The sequence below is a fragment of the Schistocerca cancellata genome, chromosome 3, assembly GCF_023864275.1.
Source record: "Schistocerca cancellata isolate TAMUIC-IGC-003103 chromosome 3, iqSchCanc2.1, whole genome shotgun sequence".
Classification (NCBI taxonomy): Eukaryota; Metazoa; Arthropoda; class Insecta; order Orthoptera; family Acrididae; genus Schistocerca; species Schistocerca cancellata.
Genome location: NC_064628.1, coordinates 131,994,641 through 132,013,652, shown reverse-complemented (window position 1 = coordinate 132,013,652; position 19,012 = coordinate 131,994,641). Strand labels below are relative to the sequence as shown.

Below are 19,012 nucleotides of genomic sequence, written 5' to 3'. Positions count from 1 at the left end.
GCTCGTCTTCCACCTTTTTCTTTTTTTCTTTTCTTTTTTTTTTAAATTTATTTACTGACACAGAGGTTTTGGCGCTAGTATTTATCTTAGTGCCTGCAAAGCATGCCTGTGAAGCGTTACGTATATTCGACGGCAGAAGTTAGTTGTGGCGGCACCTACCAACATTTTTCAGAACTTCTGCTTACTTTGCACTCGATTCTAAGCCGCAGGCGGTTTTTTGGATTACAAAAACTGGAAAAAAAAGTGTGGCTCAGATTCGAGTACATAAGGTAGTCTTTTAAATTTGAGTCATATTTCCTCTACATGCTTCTGCCCTGTGCTGAAAGTTTCAAGTTCCTCGTTGAGATATGACACTGCTGATTTCTATCTAGTTTACTGGACATATATATATCTTTCTGCTTGTTTTAGTTGTCCTTTGTACTTTATTAATCATTGTTGCCACACTTGCATCATGGTCACTGATATCACTTTCAATGTGGACATCGTCAAAGAGGTCAGATCTATTTGGCACAATTAGATCCAATATATTTCCATTGTAAGTGGGCTCCGAACTATTTGTTCTAGGTAGTTTTCAGAGAAGGGAATTAATAATATTTCATGAGAGATCTTATCATGCCCACCACTAACAAACTGTAATTTTCCCAGTTGATTGTTGGATGATTTAAGTCGTCACCAATTATACAGTATGAAAGGGAATTTACGTGCAAGTGAACTGAGGTTTTCTCTGAAGTTTTCGGTTACATCAGGAGATGACTCTTGTGGGCAATAGAAAGATCCTATTACCATTTTATGTCTGTCCCTGACACTGAATATTACCCAGACAATCTCACAAGCAGTTTCAGTTTCTGCCTGGGTGGATTTGCGTTCCTTGTCTACTACGACAAATATACCACCTTCATTTCCCTTTAGCCTATCCTTTTGATATACAATTATTTTTCCCCAAAAAAATCTCACTGGTATCAATTTCAGGTTTCAATCAGCATTCTGTACATAGTATTATGTGAACTTCACTAATTTTATCTGTGGGAGACTTTTCTTTTGATCTTACACTGATTCTTCTTGGTCCCTACAACTATCTGTAAGATAAAGTGAAATGGGATGTCAGGATGGCAGTAGATTTGTTTAATCAACTTCTTTATTCTGGCGCTCGACCCTAGCAAATTAGGAACTGCTTGATGGAGGCCTCCAGTTGCCTCTCATGTGAAACAGTAAACGTCCACCATTGCTGACAGTGCAAAGAGTGGGCCCAAGCGTGGTGTCACTCGAATGTCACTGTCAGTTATGTCTCTGGCTGCAACCATAATGACAGCATGGCAGCGCAGCTGATGATTCTGCGTGGAAAGGGGGGGGGGGGGGGCAGTGAGCAGGTGGCTCTCTAATCAGGCAGTGGCTGCTTTAGTGACTCATGGTTGAACAGTGGACAGCGTACTGCATTCCAGGATCTCGCTCCATGTGTTACAAGCTTGTGGTGTAGGATGTGATACCGAGACGAGAATCTTTTAGCACACAAATGGCTGAGTACTTGTACGCTCCAGACTATGTTTGTTTAGTGCTTAAGGCATGTACTCTGAACATTTCCGTGGTGACAAGTGAGGAAAGGCTTCCATCCTTCCTCTAGTGTACTGTAGTGTTGGCTGTTGCCATACTGCGCCCAGCTGGCTCTGCTTCGCAATGCCTGTTGGCTGTGTTTTGCTTTGCAGTACATAACACTCTGCCTACCAGCATCTGGCTATGTTGCAACTCACTTTCTCTCTGGTGTACTTTTTGACCAAATACTGTTTATATGCTGCCTGTCATTATCTGTATTGCAATCAATGTTGCAACAACTTGCGTGCACCCTATACACATTCAGCTACAAGGGTAGCAGCCTCTGATTTGTAATGAACACCTGACCCATTTAGGGGGACCCTAAACCTCTGAAGTATCTTGTTCAATCTTTCCACAATCAGTTCTGGTGACAATGTTGCAAATTGTGAGCTTTGTTGAAACTCAGAGTGCGGAGCTGGTCTTCTCGACCTTCTCTGCCAGTCACTGGAATGATCCAAGTATGACCTCGTAGCCCAGATGACAGTCATCATTTGTTCCAATGTGTGCCACAGTCTGCAGCTAGTTGCTCCCTTTTCCCTCAGTGGCTGCCAGAATAGCCTCTAAGGCATGTTGAGTGATGTCCCCAGGTGTACACACTGAGCACATCTGGTGTCCTTTCTCGTTCTCTTACTGCCATTTCCGTGAGAGGTACCATCATTCACCGTACGTTTGAACTGCCAACGATTAGTAGACCCCTACCCTTTTGCTTTTGCATTTGCATTTGGCACTGGACAAAACAGGTTTCCCCACAATGGGTGAATTGAGTTCCTCTGGCTCAGTTTCAATTTCAGTGGAAGACAGCACCTCAAACGTATTGGTTAGGGGATCGGTACAACATCCTGAGTTCTCCCTGGTCCCCGTGCACCTTAAACAAGACTGCTAGATGTACCAGCATAAAACCACTCTGCGTAAGTGTGTGAGTAATGACAGATCCTGTACTTTCTGTAGAGGAGACAGGATGCACAAGAGAGGATAATACCTGGGATACCTTTGGTACCAGTACCACAAGTACATAACTCTCGGGAGCTTTTCCAACACACTGATTCAAAGCAGCTGCCAGTCTTTTGACAGCAGACAGAGCGATTTCCAGCTGCTTATGAATGTCAACCAACTCATCCTGTGTTTGAGATCAGCATTCACAGTGGGGCTGCATTTTCTGGTGCAGTGTACTACAGGAACTTAACTAATAACTGTAAACTGAGCATGCTGATTATCTTTTAATCTGTTGAACAAAAAAAGTACTAATTCTCTATAAGAACTGAAGCAAATACACGAAATGAGATTTGTAATGAGACAACAGAAAAACCTGTGGTAAAAAATACTAGTTTCCTAAAATGCTTTGAGGTTAATTAAAATCACTAACAAACTCAAAAATAAAGTTAATTTACCATATATGTAAATAATATGTACTCCCCTTTAAGGGAAAGTTAGATGTAATACAATATGGTAGTTACAATATCTGCTACATTAACTAAATCACAAGTGCTGATGTACTAGAAATTAGATTATGCACAGGACAATGGTAACTTTTAATTCTTAAAAATTGTTAAATTCTTAAAACTGTCTTTTATTTGCTTTGATATACACTCCTGGAAATTGAAATAAGAACACCGTGAATTCATTGTCCCAGGAAGGGGAAACTTTATTGACACATTCCTGGGGTCAGATACATCACATGATCACACTGACAGAACCACAGGCACATAGACACAGGCAACAGAGCATGCACAATGTCGGCACTAGTACAGTGTATATCCACCTTTCGCAGCAATGCAGCCTGCTATTCTCCCATGGAGACGATCATAGAGTTGCTGGATGTAGTCCTGTGGAACGGCTTGCCATGCCATTTCCACCTGGCGCCTCAGTTGGACCAGCGTTCGTGCTGGACGTGCAGACCGCGTGAGACGACGCTTCATCCAGTCCCAAACATGCTCAATGGGGGACAGATCCGGAGACCTTGCTGGCCAGGGTAGTTGACTTACACCTTCTAGAGCACGTTGGGTGGCACGGGATACATGCGGACGTGCATTGTCCTGTCAGAACAGCAAGTTCCCTTGCCGGTCTAGGAATGGTAGAACGATGGGTTCGATGACGGTTTGGATGTACCGTGCACTATTCAGTGTCCCCTCGACGATCACCAGTGGTGTATGGCCAGTGTAGGAGATCGCTCCCCACACCATGATGCCGGGTGTTGGCCCCGTGTGCCTCGGTCGTATGCAGTCCTGATTGTGGCGCTCACCTGCACGGCGCCAAACACGCATACGACCATCATTGGCACCAAGGCAGAAGCGACTCTCATCGCTGAAGACGACACGTCTCCATTCGTCCCTCCATTCACGCCTGTCGCGACACCACTGGAGGTGGGCTGCACGATGTTGGGGCGTGAGCGGAAGACGGCCTAACGGTGTGCGGGACCGTAGTCCAGCTTCATGGAGACGGTTGCAAATGGTCCTCGCCGATACCCCAGGAGCAACAGTGTCCCTAATTTGCTGGGAAGTGGCGGTGCGGTCCCCTACGGCACTGCGTAGGATCCTACAGTCTTGGCGTGCATCCGTGCGTCGCTGCGGTCCGGTCCCAGGTCGACGGGCACATGCACCTTCCGCCGACCACTGGCGACAACATCGATGTACTGTGGAGACCTCACGCCCCACGTGTTGAGCAATTCGGCGGTACGTCCACCCGGCCTCCCGCATGCCCACTATACGCCCTCGCTCAAAGTCCGTCAACTGCACATACGGTTCACGTCCACGCTGTCACGGCATGCTACCAGTGTTAAAGACTGCGATGGAGCTCCGTATGCCACGGCAGACTGGCTGACACTGACGGCGGCGGTGCACAAATGCTGCGCAGCTAGCGCCATTCGACGGCCAACACCGCGGTTCATGGTGTGTCCGCTGTGCCGTGCGTGTGATCATTGCTTGTACAGCCCTCTCGCAGTGTCCGGAGCAAGTATGGTGGGTCTGACACACCGGTGTCAATGTGTTCTTTTTTCCATTTCCAGGAGTGTACATTGAAATTCAGGGTGGTCTATTCTTTGACAGTAACTGTGATTCACAAATGCTGACTTGCTAAGTTGTCTATAGGACTTGTACCAGCAACTTACGAAAATGTAGTTTTGTAACTCTCCAAAAATTCTCAAAAATAACCTATTTCTCAATAATTATACAGTGAAATTAGAGAAAGATTGTTTTGAACAAGGATTGGTGTACTGCACTCAAAAATTTTACAAGAGCACAAATAAGTTTAAACCTACAATTGAAGACACAGAACAGCATGAGTGTACTGCAGCACTCACTAATGTTCGAAATTTAACAGTAAAAATGGGTAATGGGTATTGATACAATCAATGAAAGATTATGCAGAAGTGACAAAAACAGTAAAATATCTGAATGTAGAATTTCAGATCAGCACACGACTCTGCACACATGGTCTCATACAAAGGAAAATTCAAAAATCGGCCTTTACTTGTAAATAAATCCCTTAAAACTAAGAGTAGAACCAGCCCTAATGACACAATTCCACACAGTATCATTTTCTTAGTTTTGCTCTATGAAGTGTGGAACAGACAGTCCTGTTTCATCACTTATGAACTAAAGTCGTAAGAGTTTAAATGAACCTCTCACTTGTAAGCATTGCACTTTTCGTGGAAGTAGCAGCAGGATTAACTAGTTGGAGCTCACAGTTTAAGAATTATAGACTTCAATTATCGATAAAAACGATAATATTTACCTGTTCTGCACTCTATGAAGTGAGAAAGCTTGATGAAATTGTTTGTTTCTCCTAGTACACTATTTCTTAATGACCTCTGACTTTGATGCAGATTTGGAAAACCAGTTGAGGGACTTTTTTTAACGCTTCTACTTGATGAAAAACTAACTATAGGAACCTATGTAGACCGTTAAACTACTGTAAAAATGAATGACCTCTGCTAGACAGTCCATCACCTAAAATGATACCACATACCAACCTTTTGGTGCAACACAGTGGACATTGTCACTTATTTCACCATGCATGTCACTGGAATGTTTCCAACCAATATCAGCACTTTAAGTGTTATTACTATACGGAAAGAAACCGATCACCACAATCCAACATTCTATGTATGCAGACTTCATTGGTCATCTCGTTTCTCCATTTACGAGAAATTAAACTTTAGTGTGCGAAAGTTAAAGTGCTTGTATGCTGAACATCAGTCACTTGTTTTTCTCATTTTCTGTATAGGAACCCAAAATGGAATCAATGCAGAAGACAAATATGCACCAAGTGCTACTCTCTTCAGTTCTGATGAGGCTGCTGAGGAAGACTATGGACTTGGAAACAGTCAGTCACAATGCAGGAAGAGAAAAGCACCTGAAACTACACCACCATCAAGCAACAAGAAAACCAGAAGAAGAAGTAATACTGAGTTGGATTCTGAACCTATTGATTCAGAAGAGCTTATGTGTCGAGTAATGGATGCTGTTGATAGAGAACTTGGATTACCTCCCAGAAAAGGGGAATCCAAGCAAGAGACCCAGAAATCTAAGCCATCTACACTTGAAATAACACCTGGTACGCAGTTGTGCTCCCAGGAAAGATTAAATATGCAGGTAATATTTACTTCTGCTCGATCAATATTTATTCTGCTGCAGCTGTTCGTATGTAAGAACCTTTGTTACCTTTCTCAGCCAGAGATCTGATTTTATTCTCATATACAGTTCATGTAAATTAATTCATTAAAATCCAATTGCGACTCATATGCTGACCACACTCATTAGTGCAGAAACAAGAGAAATGATAACATCAACATAAACCAGCAAATGACTTTTTGCAGATTGTGTTAGATTACTTTCTCAGTGATAGCAAAAAAAAAGGATGGACTAGGAGAATGACAAAATCAAGCAATGGAAACCTCAGGTAGGAATATCAACAATGTAGGAAGAGACAGATTGCTACTTACTGTAAAGAAGACACGTCAAGTTGCAGATAGGCACAATTAAAAGACAGTCACATTTTCGATCATAGCCTTTGTTAGTAAAAGAGAGATGCACACACCATTCACACACATGAAAGCAAGTACATCTCGTGCACACGACTGCCAACTCTGGTATCTCCGACTGGAATGCAACATCATGTGGGATGCAAGAAGACATCTGGAGGGGACAGGGAAGGGGAAGGGACAGTTGTGTATGGGTGGGCAGAGAGACAAATGCCATCTGGTGGAATGTGCAGAGACTAGGCTGCCAACAGGTGCAACATAAGGAAGCAATGGGGCAGGGAGGTGCGGAAAAAAAGGAGCAAAAATTGATAAGAGCGGGGAAAGACAGGCGGAGGGGCTGCAAATAAAAAGGATGGGAGATGAGAATGGGGAGGAGATGATAGGACAGAGAAGGTGGAAACTGTTGGGTGGAGGGTGGAGGGACATTATGTTACCATAGATTGAGGCTGGGATAATTATAGAAGCGGAGAATATGTTATAAGGATAACTCCCATCTGAGCAGTTCAGAAAAGCTTGCGATGGACGGAAGGATCCAGATGGCTCAAGTAGTAAAGCAGCCATTAAAATCAATTGTGTTATGTCCAGCTGCATGTTGTGGCACAGGGTGGTCTACTTTGCTCTTGGGCAGTTTGGAGGTGGCTGTTCATCCTGGTGGACAGGTAGTTATACCAATATAAAAAGCTGTGCAGTGATTGCAGCAGAGCTGGTAAATGACATAGCGGCTTCCACAGGTGGCCTGGCCCTTGATGGGGTAGGATAAAGTTGTGACAGGACTGGAAGGGGAAGTGTAGGGTGGGTGGATTGGGCAAGTCTAGCACCTGGGTGTTCCACAGGGATGTGATCCTTGTGGCATTGGCTTGGGATTGGGAGTGGTGTAGGGATGGACTAGGATGTTGTGGAGGGTTGAGTAGTATCTCAGATATGTCGTCTCTCATTTCAAGGCACAGTGATAGGTAATCAAAGTCCTGGCGAAAGATGTGGTTCTGTAGTTCCAGTCCGGAGTAGTGCTGGGTGATGAAGGGGACACTTCCTTGTGGCTAGTTCTTAGCAGTGGTAGGGGGATTGAGGGTGTGAGGGGAAATAGTATGGGAGATCTGTTCGTGGACTAGGTCTAGGGGATAGTGCCTGTCTGTGAAGGCCTTGGTGAGACTCAGCACAATGAGCAAGAGAGTTTTTATCACTTGAGATACGCTGTCCTCAGGTGGCCAGGTTATATGGGAGGGTTTTTTTGGTGTGAAAAGGATGATAGCTGTTAAAATGCAGGTACTTTTGGTTGGTGGGTTCTCAGATGCCGCCTAAGCCATGGAATCCCCTGAAATGGCCTAACTGTGAAGATTCCTTTCTCTGGATCCCACCTTTTCTTTCACAGTGACCTACACATTTTCAGATTCCTGCCAATACCTGGCCCTCACAAACCTGGTACTGCAAAAACACACTGTCATGGCACAGGCATCCCTGAACCATCTCTGTTCCATCCTAAAGATAACTACTACCAACAATCCCTGCTCCATACATCCCTTGGTCTCCCAACACCTGGAGGAGCATTCCAGACACCACCTCCACTAGTTATCCAACCTGCTGACATCCGACTGCCATCTTGGGGCACCACTATCCAACCCCTATCATACCCACAATGTTCCTCTCCGTCCATCCCTCACACCAGCTAAAACCTGCCCAGCTGACCATTTTAAATTGCGCCATCCCCCAGAACTCTCTACCAACTCTCCACCAAATCCAGAGCCAAAACATCTCTGTAACACTGTTGTTAAACTTCACACCAAAGCCCTCACTCCACAGAAGTTTCAGTCCTATCCAAAGGCCTCACCTTTAGTCCTATACCCAAATTTAACCTTGCTGGACTTGTCATAGACCTACTCCTCTTCTCCTGATCCCTGCAGTGGAAGCACTTCTTGCCACCAATCCCTCCAACCAAAAACACACTAATTTCAACATTGAACCCAGTTCATAGCACTATCCAACCATGATACTCCCCACCTTCCACCTAACTACCCGCTAGTCACCTTTCAGGAATTCCTTACCGCCAACTTAGCCTCACCATCCTTCCCCAGGTCCATTCCTCAGAGCTCCAATCTTTCAGTAGAAGAAAGAACAGCCATACACAACCTCAAAACAAATTCTGTCCTAATCATTCTACTTGCAGACAGAGATTCCACCAGTGTTGCTATAAATCACAGGGACTATCGGCAGAAGGCCTCCGCTAATTATTTTGTCTTGTCCACCTACAAACTCTGCCACAGTGATCCAATCCCAGAACTCCAACACAAACTCCAGTCCCTGCTTAAAACCTTAGGTCTTTCCCAGAACATCTCCCCTGAATCCATTTCCCTCCTCACTCTTATGACACCCCACACATCCACCTTCTACTTGTTCCCCAAAACCCACAAATTGAAGAATCCTGGACACCCCATTGTGGCTGGTTGTTGAGCCCCTACCTCCAACCAGTTGCTCGTAGTCTAGCCTCCCATGTCAAAGACACCAACCGCTTCCTTCACCGATTCTCCATCATTTCCACCCTTTTACCTCCTGGATCCCTACTTGTCACTGTTGATGCCATCTTCCTATACACCAAAATCCCTCATGTCCATAGTCTTACCAGTATTGCACACTATCTTTCCCAACGTCTTTCAGACTTCAAACCCACCACCCCATTCCTCAAACTTTATCCTAACCCACAACTACTTCTCGTTCGAGGGGAAGATATATTAACAAAGCCGTGGCATAGCCATGGGCACCCACGTGGCACACTCCTAGCCAACCTTTATATGGACCATCTAGAGGAGATGTTCCTAGCCTCCCAAAACACCAAACCCCTAATCTGTTCCAGGTTCATTGATGATATCTTCAAGATCTGGACTCAGGGCATTAAGACACACTATCTCTCTTCCTTCACAACCTCAACTCCTTCCCTTCCCTCCCCTCCCAATTGCTTTGCGTGGCTACATTGTGTGTGTGTGTGTGTGTGTGTGTGTGTGTGTGTGTGTGTGTGTGTGTGTGTGTGTTAAAGGAATCTTGTAACAGGGATGAACAGTTGTTTCTGTGATTCATAAGTTTGAGAATACCCATACCTGTTTAAAAATTTAAAAGTTTGTAAAGCATCTATTTCCTAACTGCAAATGCCACACATTTGTTGCTGAGGTACTAGGTGTGGTATACATCAGCTGTGAAACATACTACTAAGGAGACTCCCATGCAAATTCTTAGAGATGGGTACCAGTTCTGTTCTGAGAGTATACTAAAACTTGTTTGCATTTGCAGAAATCGCCTTTTCTATTCTTTGAGTGTGAATTGTATTTTATATTGCACTGGCTACTGCTGGGTGTATGTACCAGCTATTAAGTGCAACAGAAGTTATCAAGTATTGTGAGAAAATATTGCTATGGAAGTAGAATAATTCATAATTATTTAATAATGCAAACCTTATGCCACTGTTTCACATGCTTCAAAATTGTAATAATCATCTTCAAGAAATGTTTTCAGTTAATCTTCATGGCTGACAATGATGAAACGGGATGAGTAGCATTGCATTGGGTACTCTTCCTCATCTAACCTTTACATGTTGTTGAAAAAGGCATAAAAATATTTGATTGTTTGCTGGTGTCACATGTTTATCATGGGAATATGGCAGTGGGCCTCATAAATGATATACCTGGGGTGTTGAAGGACTCATCAGAACGACCCCTATACCAGACACAGGCAGGAGAAGAATGTGGAACAGATTTACAAGTGGTTCACTGCCAAAAGCTTAACCGTTAATTGTATTAAAACTTATGTTCTTACTTAAGGGTACTAGAAGTAGAGATCAGCGAGCACACACTGGACGAGGCTCATCATGTGTAGAAGCTCCTGGGCATCTTACGAATAATAAACTGAAGTGACATTTGGTTTGGGATAAGTTGATAAAAAAGCTCAGTTTGGCCTGATTTGCACTCGAGATCTTTCTCATGTAGTGATCTGCAGACAGTATTACTAGCTTACTTTATACTGTTCCATAGCTTAATCTTCTGAGGCAATGTAGGTAAGATTGAAAAAGTATTTATTTTACAGAAGTGTGCAACAAGAATGTTGTGTAATGTTGAGAACTAAACATTTTGCAGCAGCCTCTTCAGGGACCCAGAAATTCTTACACATACATTGGAATTTACTAATATGATGTGTGAATGGAAAGAAACCTCAGACTTTTCACAGGTAATGCAGGTATCTGTAATGAAGCTGTGCAAATATTCAGGGGTGCAAAGATTCTGTTCCAAAATATAGAATTGTGCACTTCACAAAATGAAAAAAGTGTAGTATCCTATGACTGTAGTACCAAAGCCACAGCTGGAATCTGCCAAGTCATACAAATACCTGGGTGTAATAATCTGTAGGGATATGAAATGGAATGATCACATAGTCTCTCTCTCTCATAGGTAAAGTGTGCTCTCTCATAGGTAAAGTGTGTGGCAGCTGCAGTTCATTGGTAGAATATTAGGAAAATACAATTGGTCTACAAAGAAGTTTTCGAACAAAAGAGATGTGCGATCCGTCCTATAATATTACTCAAATGTGTGGGATCTATACCAAACAGGACTAACAGGGGATATTGAACAGATACAAAGAAGGGAAGCATGAATAGTAACAGGCTCTATTTGACCCAAGAAGGTGCTAAATGACCTGAACTGGTGGACACTTGAAGTTAGACGCAATCTACCCCATGAAAACCTACTTAGAATGTTTGTAGAAACAACTTTTAAGTTATAAATCTAGGAATATACTATGACCCCTTCTGTAGTGGTGGCCAGTTATTTTGTGCTAACGTGCTACAGTCAACTGTAAGTATTGCATTAACATTGCGCCATTTCTCTTCGAAGACATGCAGGTGTGCAAATAAAATGGACAGAAACATGTTCTGTAGTGCTCTCCCCATCATAAAGCTGTGTTGAGTGTGGAAATGATGGCCAGTTCCACTACAGTCAACTCAGAGAAGGGGTGCAGCTGTCTCTGTGTGACAGCACATGGTATGTCATCCTTTCTGGCACAGTGCCAGGTCAATATTTTTCTTTGAAACTGTGTCTAGTGTATTGTACAAATATACAAGTATAAAGATAAAGGATTTTTGAGTTGCCATTGTTGTATTGGTGCCTTGAGTGAGTGGTCTTGTGCAAGGATGGTTCTTGTGATTACTACCCTTGTAAATCAAAAGGCTGTAGACAAGATGATGGTAAAAAAAGCAAGTATATGAGGAAATTTTGTATGAAAGTGTTTTCTGCAGATGATCTGGTATAAAGAGGTCCTTTTCTAGCAGATCTTTGAAGAGAAAGTGAGATTTAAAGAGTTTGAAGATCTACTTCAAATGTAAATCTAACAACAGAGGAGCATGGGACGAGGCTCACTGATTTGGCTTACGTAACACTGAAAATTTTGAAATACTTGCTAAGTATTTTGATGAGCTTCATAATTGTGCAGAACCAATACATAATTCTTGAATACTCAAAGGCTCGTGATAATCTAGAAGATGATTTACTCCCAACTACTAAAAAAATTGAAGTTATTCAAACTCTATAAAGCTTCTGATGAAGACTTTATTAGAACAGAACTTTCAAAATGATCTATTCCAAAAATAAAAAAGAGCTAAAATTAAGCTTTGAGACAACCTAGAAAACAAAACTCCCAGGGGAGTGGAAGGTGGCTTTGATACATCTACTAAATAATAAAGGCAATTACAAGGTGTTAACAACTACAGATGACTTTATTTGCAACAAGTTGCATATTACATATTTTCTAGTATTACACTAAACAGAGTAGAAACAATGCTGGAGAGCCATTTAGGTTAATATTAAGGTGGTTTTAGAGAGGGCGGAACATGTTCTGAACAAATATTTAATCTGAAGTCAGTCATTTGCCACATATTACTCAATTCAAAAGATGTTTGTTCATTTCCAAACAGCCACTGATTCCATTGACAGAAGCTATAGATATAATAAAACTATGTGAGGAGAAGCAGGTTGAAGCCCCTTTCAAGTTTCTAGAATATTTTGCCTTAGTGAACCTTAGAAAAAGATAAAACACTCTCGAGAAAATTTGTGTGTGTAGTATGAGAGATTTATGAATTGCAGCTCATGTAATTGTGCAACAGCCCGGTGGTCAAGAGTATTGACTGACAATTTGTTGTCTTGGATTCGAATCCATCTGCCCCCACATTTTTTATTATTATTTTTATTTTTTTAATTGCAATGTTAAACAGTTCAGTCTATGTACTTAATTTCACTTTAGTTAAGACCATGTCCCTCGTAAGTCAAAAGGCTATAAGCCACCACATTATAGCACATAGGTAAAATTTTGCACAAGCCATCACTGCCTCTACGTGTCACTCCCTCAGGCATTGCGGACATGAGATTAAACTAAGTATTAGTGGCATGTGTGAATATGGCTTCACCTACTGACCATGGTGCTCAAAAATAAGGAACATCCTACCCACAATCTTCACCTCATCCAAACTGGTATTCTGTCACCAACCAACTTGCAAAATATCTTGGTCCATCCTTTCCCACACTGACTCCAAATCTCCTGCCACATGGGGCACACCCCTACGGAAAAGCCAGATGCAACACTGGTCTTATGTACCCATTGCCATGGACGGAGTGTGTGTAGTATGCATTTCTGCATTCTGTTCATCTGCAGTGATTGTTTTTTCTAATGCTGTTTTGTTCTTCCTTTATTTCTTATGATGGGAAGTTTAAGTGAACAACACACTGCTGTGAAATTTTGTTTTCTATTCGGTAAAAATGCCACTGGAACTGTTTTGATGTTGAAAACAACTTACCGAGATGACACTATGAGGAAATTCAAATTTATGAGTGGTTTGCTCAATTTAAAAATGGCGACATATTGATTGATGACAAACCTCACTTTGGACGTCAATCAACTGCCAGAATAAATGAAAATATTGAAAAAATTTGAGAGCTTGTGCTCACAGACAGTCGACAGGCAATTGATCGACTGTCAGAGATTAGTGAGTTATCTTGGAGCTCGGTTCAGTGAATTTTAACACGAGATTTGAGCAGACTGGAGACTGGTTCTTCCACCATGACAAAGCACCTGCACACGTGCCATCTCTGTTAGACAGTTTTTGGCCAAAAGTGGCATTATCCCGCTGCCCCACGAACCTTACTCACCTGATTTGGTTCCGTGCGACTTTTTCTTATGAAAAGGGGCATGAAAGGACAGCAATGTGACATTGTTGAAGAAGTCAAGAAACAATGAGGGAGGAACTGGCAGCCATTTCTAAAGATGAGTACAAAAATTTTTTTAACTGCTTCTAGCTTCTTTGACCTAAGTACTTGGGAATCATCCATAAAACCCGTTCTTTGATTGTGTAACCCTCTTGGTTTTAATGTCTGGTAGCTTTCCACTAGCCCCTGTCCTGAGACCGACTTTAAGACATGTCGATATGCTTCCCCACATCATTCTATACTCATATCCCCCCTAACTGCTGTCTCCTTCCTCTGCTCAGTCCTCCCACCTCACCCACTCCTCCAAGTCATTGTGGAAACACACACACACACACACACACACACACACTCACACACACTTCTGTGTGAGAGGAATCTCACCAGTGCACATCACTATTTGATGGGCCTGCTGTCTGTCTGTTCCCATCATCCTTCCCTCCAACCATCTCTCCTACTCCCTGCTTTCTCCATCCCATCGCCCACTCCACATAATACTGAATACAACCCCTCAACCTCAGTAAACCTCCGGGACTGGTCAATGTAGTTATTTTATACTACTGTGCAGATTTGGTGTTCTGTAAATAATGAAGAAGGCGATGTATAAATATGCAAGGTCAGCTGCAACTCAGAGTACTAGATTCAGTCAATCAGGCAATTGGACTGACCACAGAGGCTTATATAACTGGTTTCATTTCCAACCAGTGCAGGTATGAAAGAGCTGCAATGAAACATTCAACAACTGTTATGTTGAAGCACGCACATAAGATCTTATTGCTTAAAATCATCTGCTTGCTGTATAATGTCTTGTCCACTCTTGGAATTTCTTTTTATACAGTTTCTCATAGGCCACTAAGGTCTGTGACAAAGTTGAGCCCAGCAGAGTTATGCTTGGCACAAATTAACATTGTTGGCCAGGGTTAAACAGATTGCTCTGCAGTGTAGTTCTGAAACTTTGTTTTGTAGTATTTTAAACAAGTAGTTCTAATCCAAATTTATTTACCCAATGGCTTCAACATATGATAGCCCAGCTGGTCAGTTGTTCTTTTGCATGCAATTGGTGCTACAAATAAATTTCAGTTCTGTATATCCCTGTGTAACCCTGATAGCACTGAAAAAATTCTCGATACTTCACATGGTGTGTGGCATAGTTTCCTGATTCTCAATTTTCCCTGCTGCATAGGAACCCAAGAAAAGTTACTCAAAGCTTTTATACTCCCTTGAAAGCATGGGAAAACAGTTTCCTTATGCTTTCTTGTTTCTTGGAAAACAGGTTCTTCGTGCTATTGCATATAATCCTTTCAAATTATGTTTGTGAATCTTGTATGAAATAATATTTCTTAATTTGATGATCATAGGTTCCTACACTTGGTACGTGAAACAATTTCATGAAAAAAGGTTTTAAACAACTGGAGAGAGTTGATATAATTTTAGTATTAGTATGGACTGAACAGTTCAGTAGCCCTTAGCAAATGGGAAAACATTGTCAAATATGTATGTAGCAGTTTTTGTTAATAAAGCCATCAAAATTGCTTAATATCAGATGCATTGAAATTAATATTGGGGTTTTAAGGCTTTGTAGCATTTATTACATTCAACTTAGAATTACAGAGGATATTTCATATGAAAAAGCAAGTCAACCAGTTTTGTTTCTATAGTTGTTACAAGCTCTAAAGCTTACCGATTACAGTTTACATGGCCAACTTGACTAACAAAACATTACTAAAAGACAATAAATATTTTCTGGATCATGTCATCTTCAATCATGAATCGACATTTCACCTATGTGAAAATATGAACACGCATAATGTGCACATCTGGGAGGCAGCAAATCTGCACGAGATGCTGCAATTGCAACAAGACTCCCCAAAATTGAATGTGTTTGTACTGTACCCCGGCTGAAAAGTTTATCGGTCTTTCTTTTACTGTGAAGCAACTGTAACCTGCGTTTCTTACCTTGATGCATTAGAATTATGGCTCTTTCCACAATTTGAGAAGCTGAACCACAGAACTTTATTTGGCAGCAAGATGACGTAGCTCGGTAAGCGATTAGTTAAATGACATTGTATTCGACTGCTGAATTGGCTGCAAGTGGCTTGTTTCACATGGCCTCCACATTCACCCAATATGTTGCCATCCAGTTTTTATCTTTGTGGGTTCATAAAGGTTCATGTATGTGGCTCTACTACCACCTTATCCACCCAACTTAAGAAACAGTATTGAAGCAGCTGTTGCAACAATTACTCCAGACACACTGGTCAAGACCGTGGAAGAACTAGCCTATCGACTCAGTGTGTGCTGTGTGACGAAAGGTGCTCACATTGAACACTTGTTAGAATACTGTTGTGTTGCTCTTTCATCTTATGTTTTATTTTTAATAAAGTGTTGTACATTATCAGGCTACAAAAGATGAAACATTATAAAGAAAATAAAAAATCTCATTCAGCAAACTTAATTATAGATCTGATGCTTTTAGTAGCCAAAACAGTGTTACAATTAAACTACCGTATTTACTCGAATCCAAGCCGCACTTTTTTCCGGTTTTTGTAATCCAAAAAACCGCCTGCGGCTTAGAATCGAGTGCAAAGCAAGCGGAAGTTCTGAAAAAGGTTGGTAGGTGCCGCCACAACTAACTTCTGCCGTCGAATATATGTAGCGCTACACAGGCATGATTTGTAGGCACAAAGATAAATACTGGCGCCAAAACCTCTGCGTCAGTAAATAAATATAAAAAAAGGTGGAAGACGAGCTTTTTTTCTCCGCCCCGAGTTTCAACCACTGCATTTTCATACATTATCCAACAAAGTAAAAACAAATTCCGTATTGTTCATCTTCGAATACGAAAATCCGACTGGCAAGACTGTTTGGGATATTTGTCAATATGGCCAAATCTACGTTCTGAATTTTTGCCTACCTGTGAGAAGAGATGGTTGCTAATAGGAACCTGATGAAATGTGAATCACATACAGTATTCTCTTCACCATAAGAATAGTACGAATATAAACATTTTGCCATGTATTCTTTCGTGTTTGCTGCTATCTCATTTAAATCCTGTCTGCCTAATAAACTACGAAATTAGAGTGAGACAACAGCAAACGCGGAAGAATATACGTATCGTGTCACGTTTATATTCGTATTATTCTTATGCCGAAAAGTGATACAGTCAGAAATGAAGCACGGCAACTGACTAGATTTTAAAATCTAAGATGACTCTAATTTCTGTGCAGAATTTGATGTACTAAAGAAGCGGCCGCAAAGATTTTCAAATGGAGAAAAATTTTCGCCTAACTCTCGTTCAGAACATGTTCTATCATACGCAGCCTATTATTTGGTTCTTGTTGATCATTATCAAAGAAAGCAGCAGTGTAAGTAACAACAAATAGTTTAGTCCATTGTTTCGTTAATGAGACGATTCCTCTCCTTTTTTTTTTTTTTTTTTTTTTTTTTAAAAAAGCGGCGGTAGCGCGCACAAAAGCAAGCCATGCCGCGAGCGGCGACAGGCCGTAAACACACGCTATCAGAATGCGACAAACAATGCATGACACAGTACAGTAATGCATTTTCAGCTTAGAGTGACGTAAACACCTATAACAAAGAAAACGGTAGTTATCAGATCAAAGCAAAATAAGCAATCGATTCAAACCAGACGAAGCACGTGAAAAAGGAAGGGTACCCGTATAAATACGGACGGAGTGCCTGACGCATAGCAAGGGCTACTTGGTAAAGCTTAACTGCTAAGCTTACAACTCGAACCAAACTACTGTAGGTGTATCGTCATTCATTCGACCTAAATTGTGTCTCATATTACAATGGACCAACTTTGTTTCGATTTGGAGGTGCGGACTAAAACTTTTCTCTCTCCTTGAATTTCGAGTTTCAAATTTAGGTGCGGCTTAGATTCGGGAATTTTTTTTTTTTCCTTTATTTCGAGTCTCATTTTTCAGGTGCGGCTTAGATTCGAGTGCGTCTTAGATTCGAGTAAATACGGTAATCCATTAAGTGATCTAGATTGCTGTATCCACAAAATGTGTACATACTTGAATAATATCCTTCTGGAGAACAAGTATTCGTTACACTAGGAACATTTATTTTTCCAGTAGCCTGTTGTTGAAGGTATTGTATCAGCAACTTAATTTTAGTGTATGTTATGAGTAGTATTAACTGATAATATTGCCTAGATCTATGGCCAAGGCAGTGTAGTCTCATTTGATCTCAGTTTGAAAATAATTTTGAGATGACGACTGTTTCCACAATTACATAAAGACAAAATGGAAAATGTCAGAGCATAATGCAGTTACAATGCGCTTCCCTGAAAACATAATTCGTGGATGACAATTGTGCTTCCACTCCAGCCTAATTTTAGTTTAGTTTACAATGAAGTATTTTTTTACCTGGTGTTTTTATGGTATACTGCCTACACCCTGTGTTCATAGGATGTACCATTTAATACCTAAATGGAATTTTAAGACTAGATTGTTTTATAAAAATAATAGTGTGAGCTCATTTAATTTGTGAATAAGTGCGAGTAATATTACAGTGTCTTACTTTCACAGTATAAATTTGATGCCAAAAATTGTGGGCCACCATCATATCAGCAGACTCCACCACCACCATCATTGAGTGTCGCAGTGTTGGAAAGTGATGATGATGATGACGACGATGTAGTAGAGGCTACTCCAAGAGATGTCTCTGCCCACAGGTATTACACTGAAATTGCTGAGTTACAGGTGTCCTGATATTTTAAAAGTTACTACTGAATTTAAACTGTTATGTGTGTACATATCTATACTAGAAATTAAGTGGAAAATGGCACCAATCAAACTGGGATTGGGAACCGTAAGACTAATAAAGCAATTCATTACTGATAATTAAACAATTCCAAACTTTTAATGATATTTGATCAAATAATTTTCAGTAGTTGATAACTCCACATAATGGAAACAGTTATTAGCTTCACTGAAGAAATAAAAAATAAATAAATCAGCACACTAATAAAACTTCTTGAACACAAACTTCTATCTGATAATGAGACAATAGGATGATACAAGCATGCTAGACATACACAAAGAGAATAAAGATCTAATAATGGGTAGTCCTTTCATCTCCTCAGTACATGTTCCATAGAAATTTTCTGTTATCTGAAAACTCTCCCAAGCAATTCCATGTAAGATGGTTGTTGCATCAGGGAGCAGCATGACAGTTGTTTGCAAAATGGGAAAGA

At 41.2% G+C, this 19,012-nt stretch overlaps 1 protein-coding gene across 3 annotated transcripts in view; it reads left to right on the top strand.

The window, feature by feature from the left end:
- LOC126174750 (breast cancer type 1 susceptibility protein homolog) overlaps positions 1–19,012 on the top strand; it is a 278,180-nt gene that overhangs the window by 170,890 nt on the left and 88,278 nt on the right. For all 3 annotated transcript variants that reach the window (XM_049921072.1, XM_049921071.1, XM_049921069.1), the window contains 2 exons: positions 5,809–6,176; positions 18,345–18,490. In XM_049921072.1, coding sequence (XP_049777029.1) covers positions 5,809–6,176; positions 18,345–18,490 — 514 coding nt within the window. The remainder of the gene's footprint in view (positions 1–5,808; positions 6,177–18,344; positions 18,491–19,012) is intronic.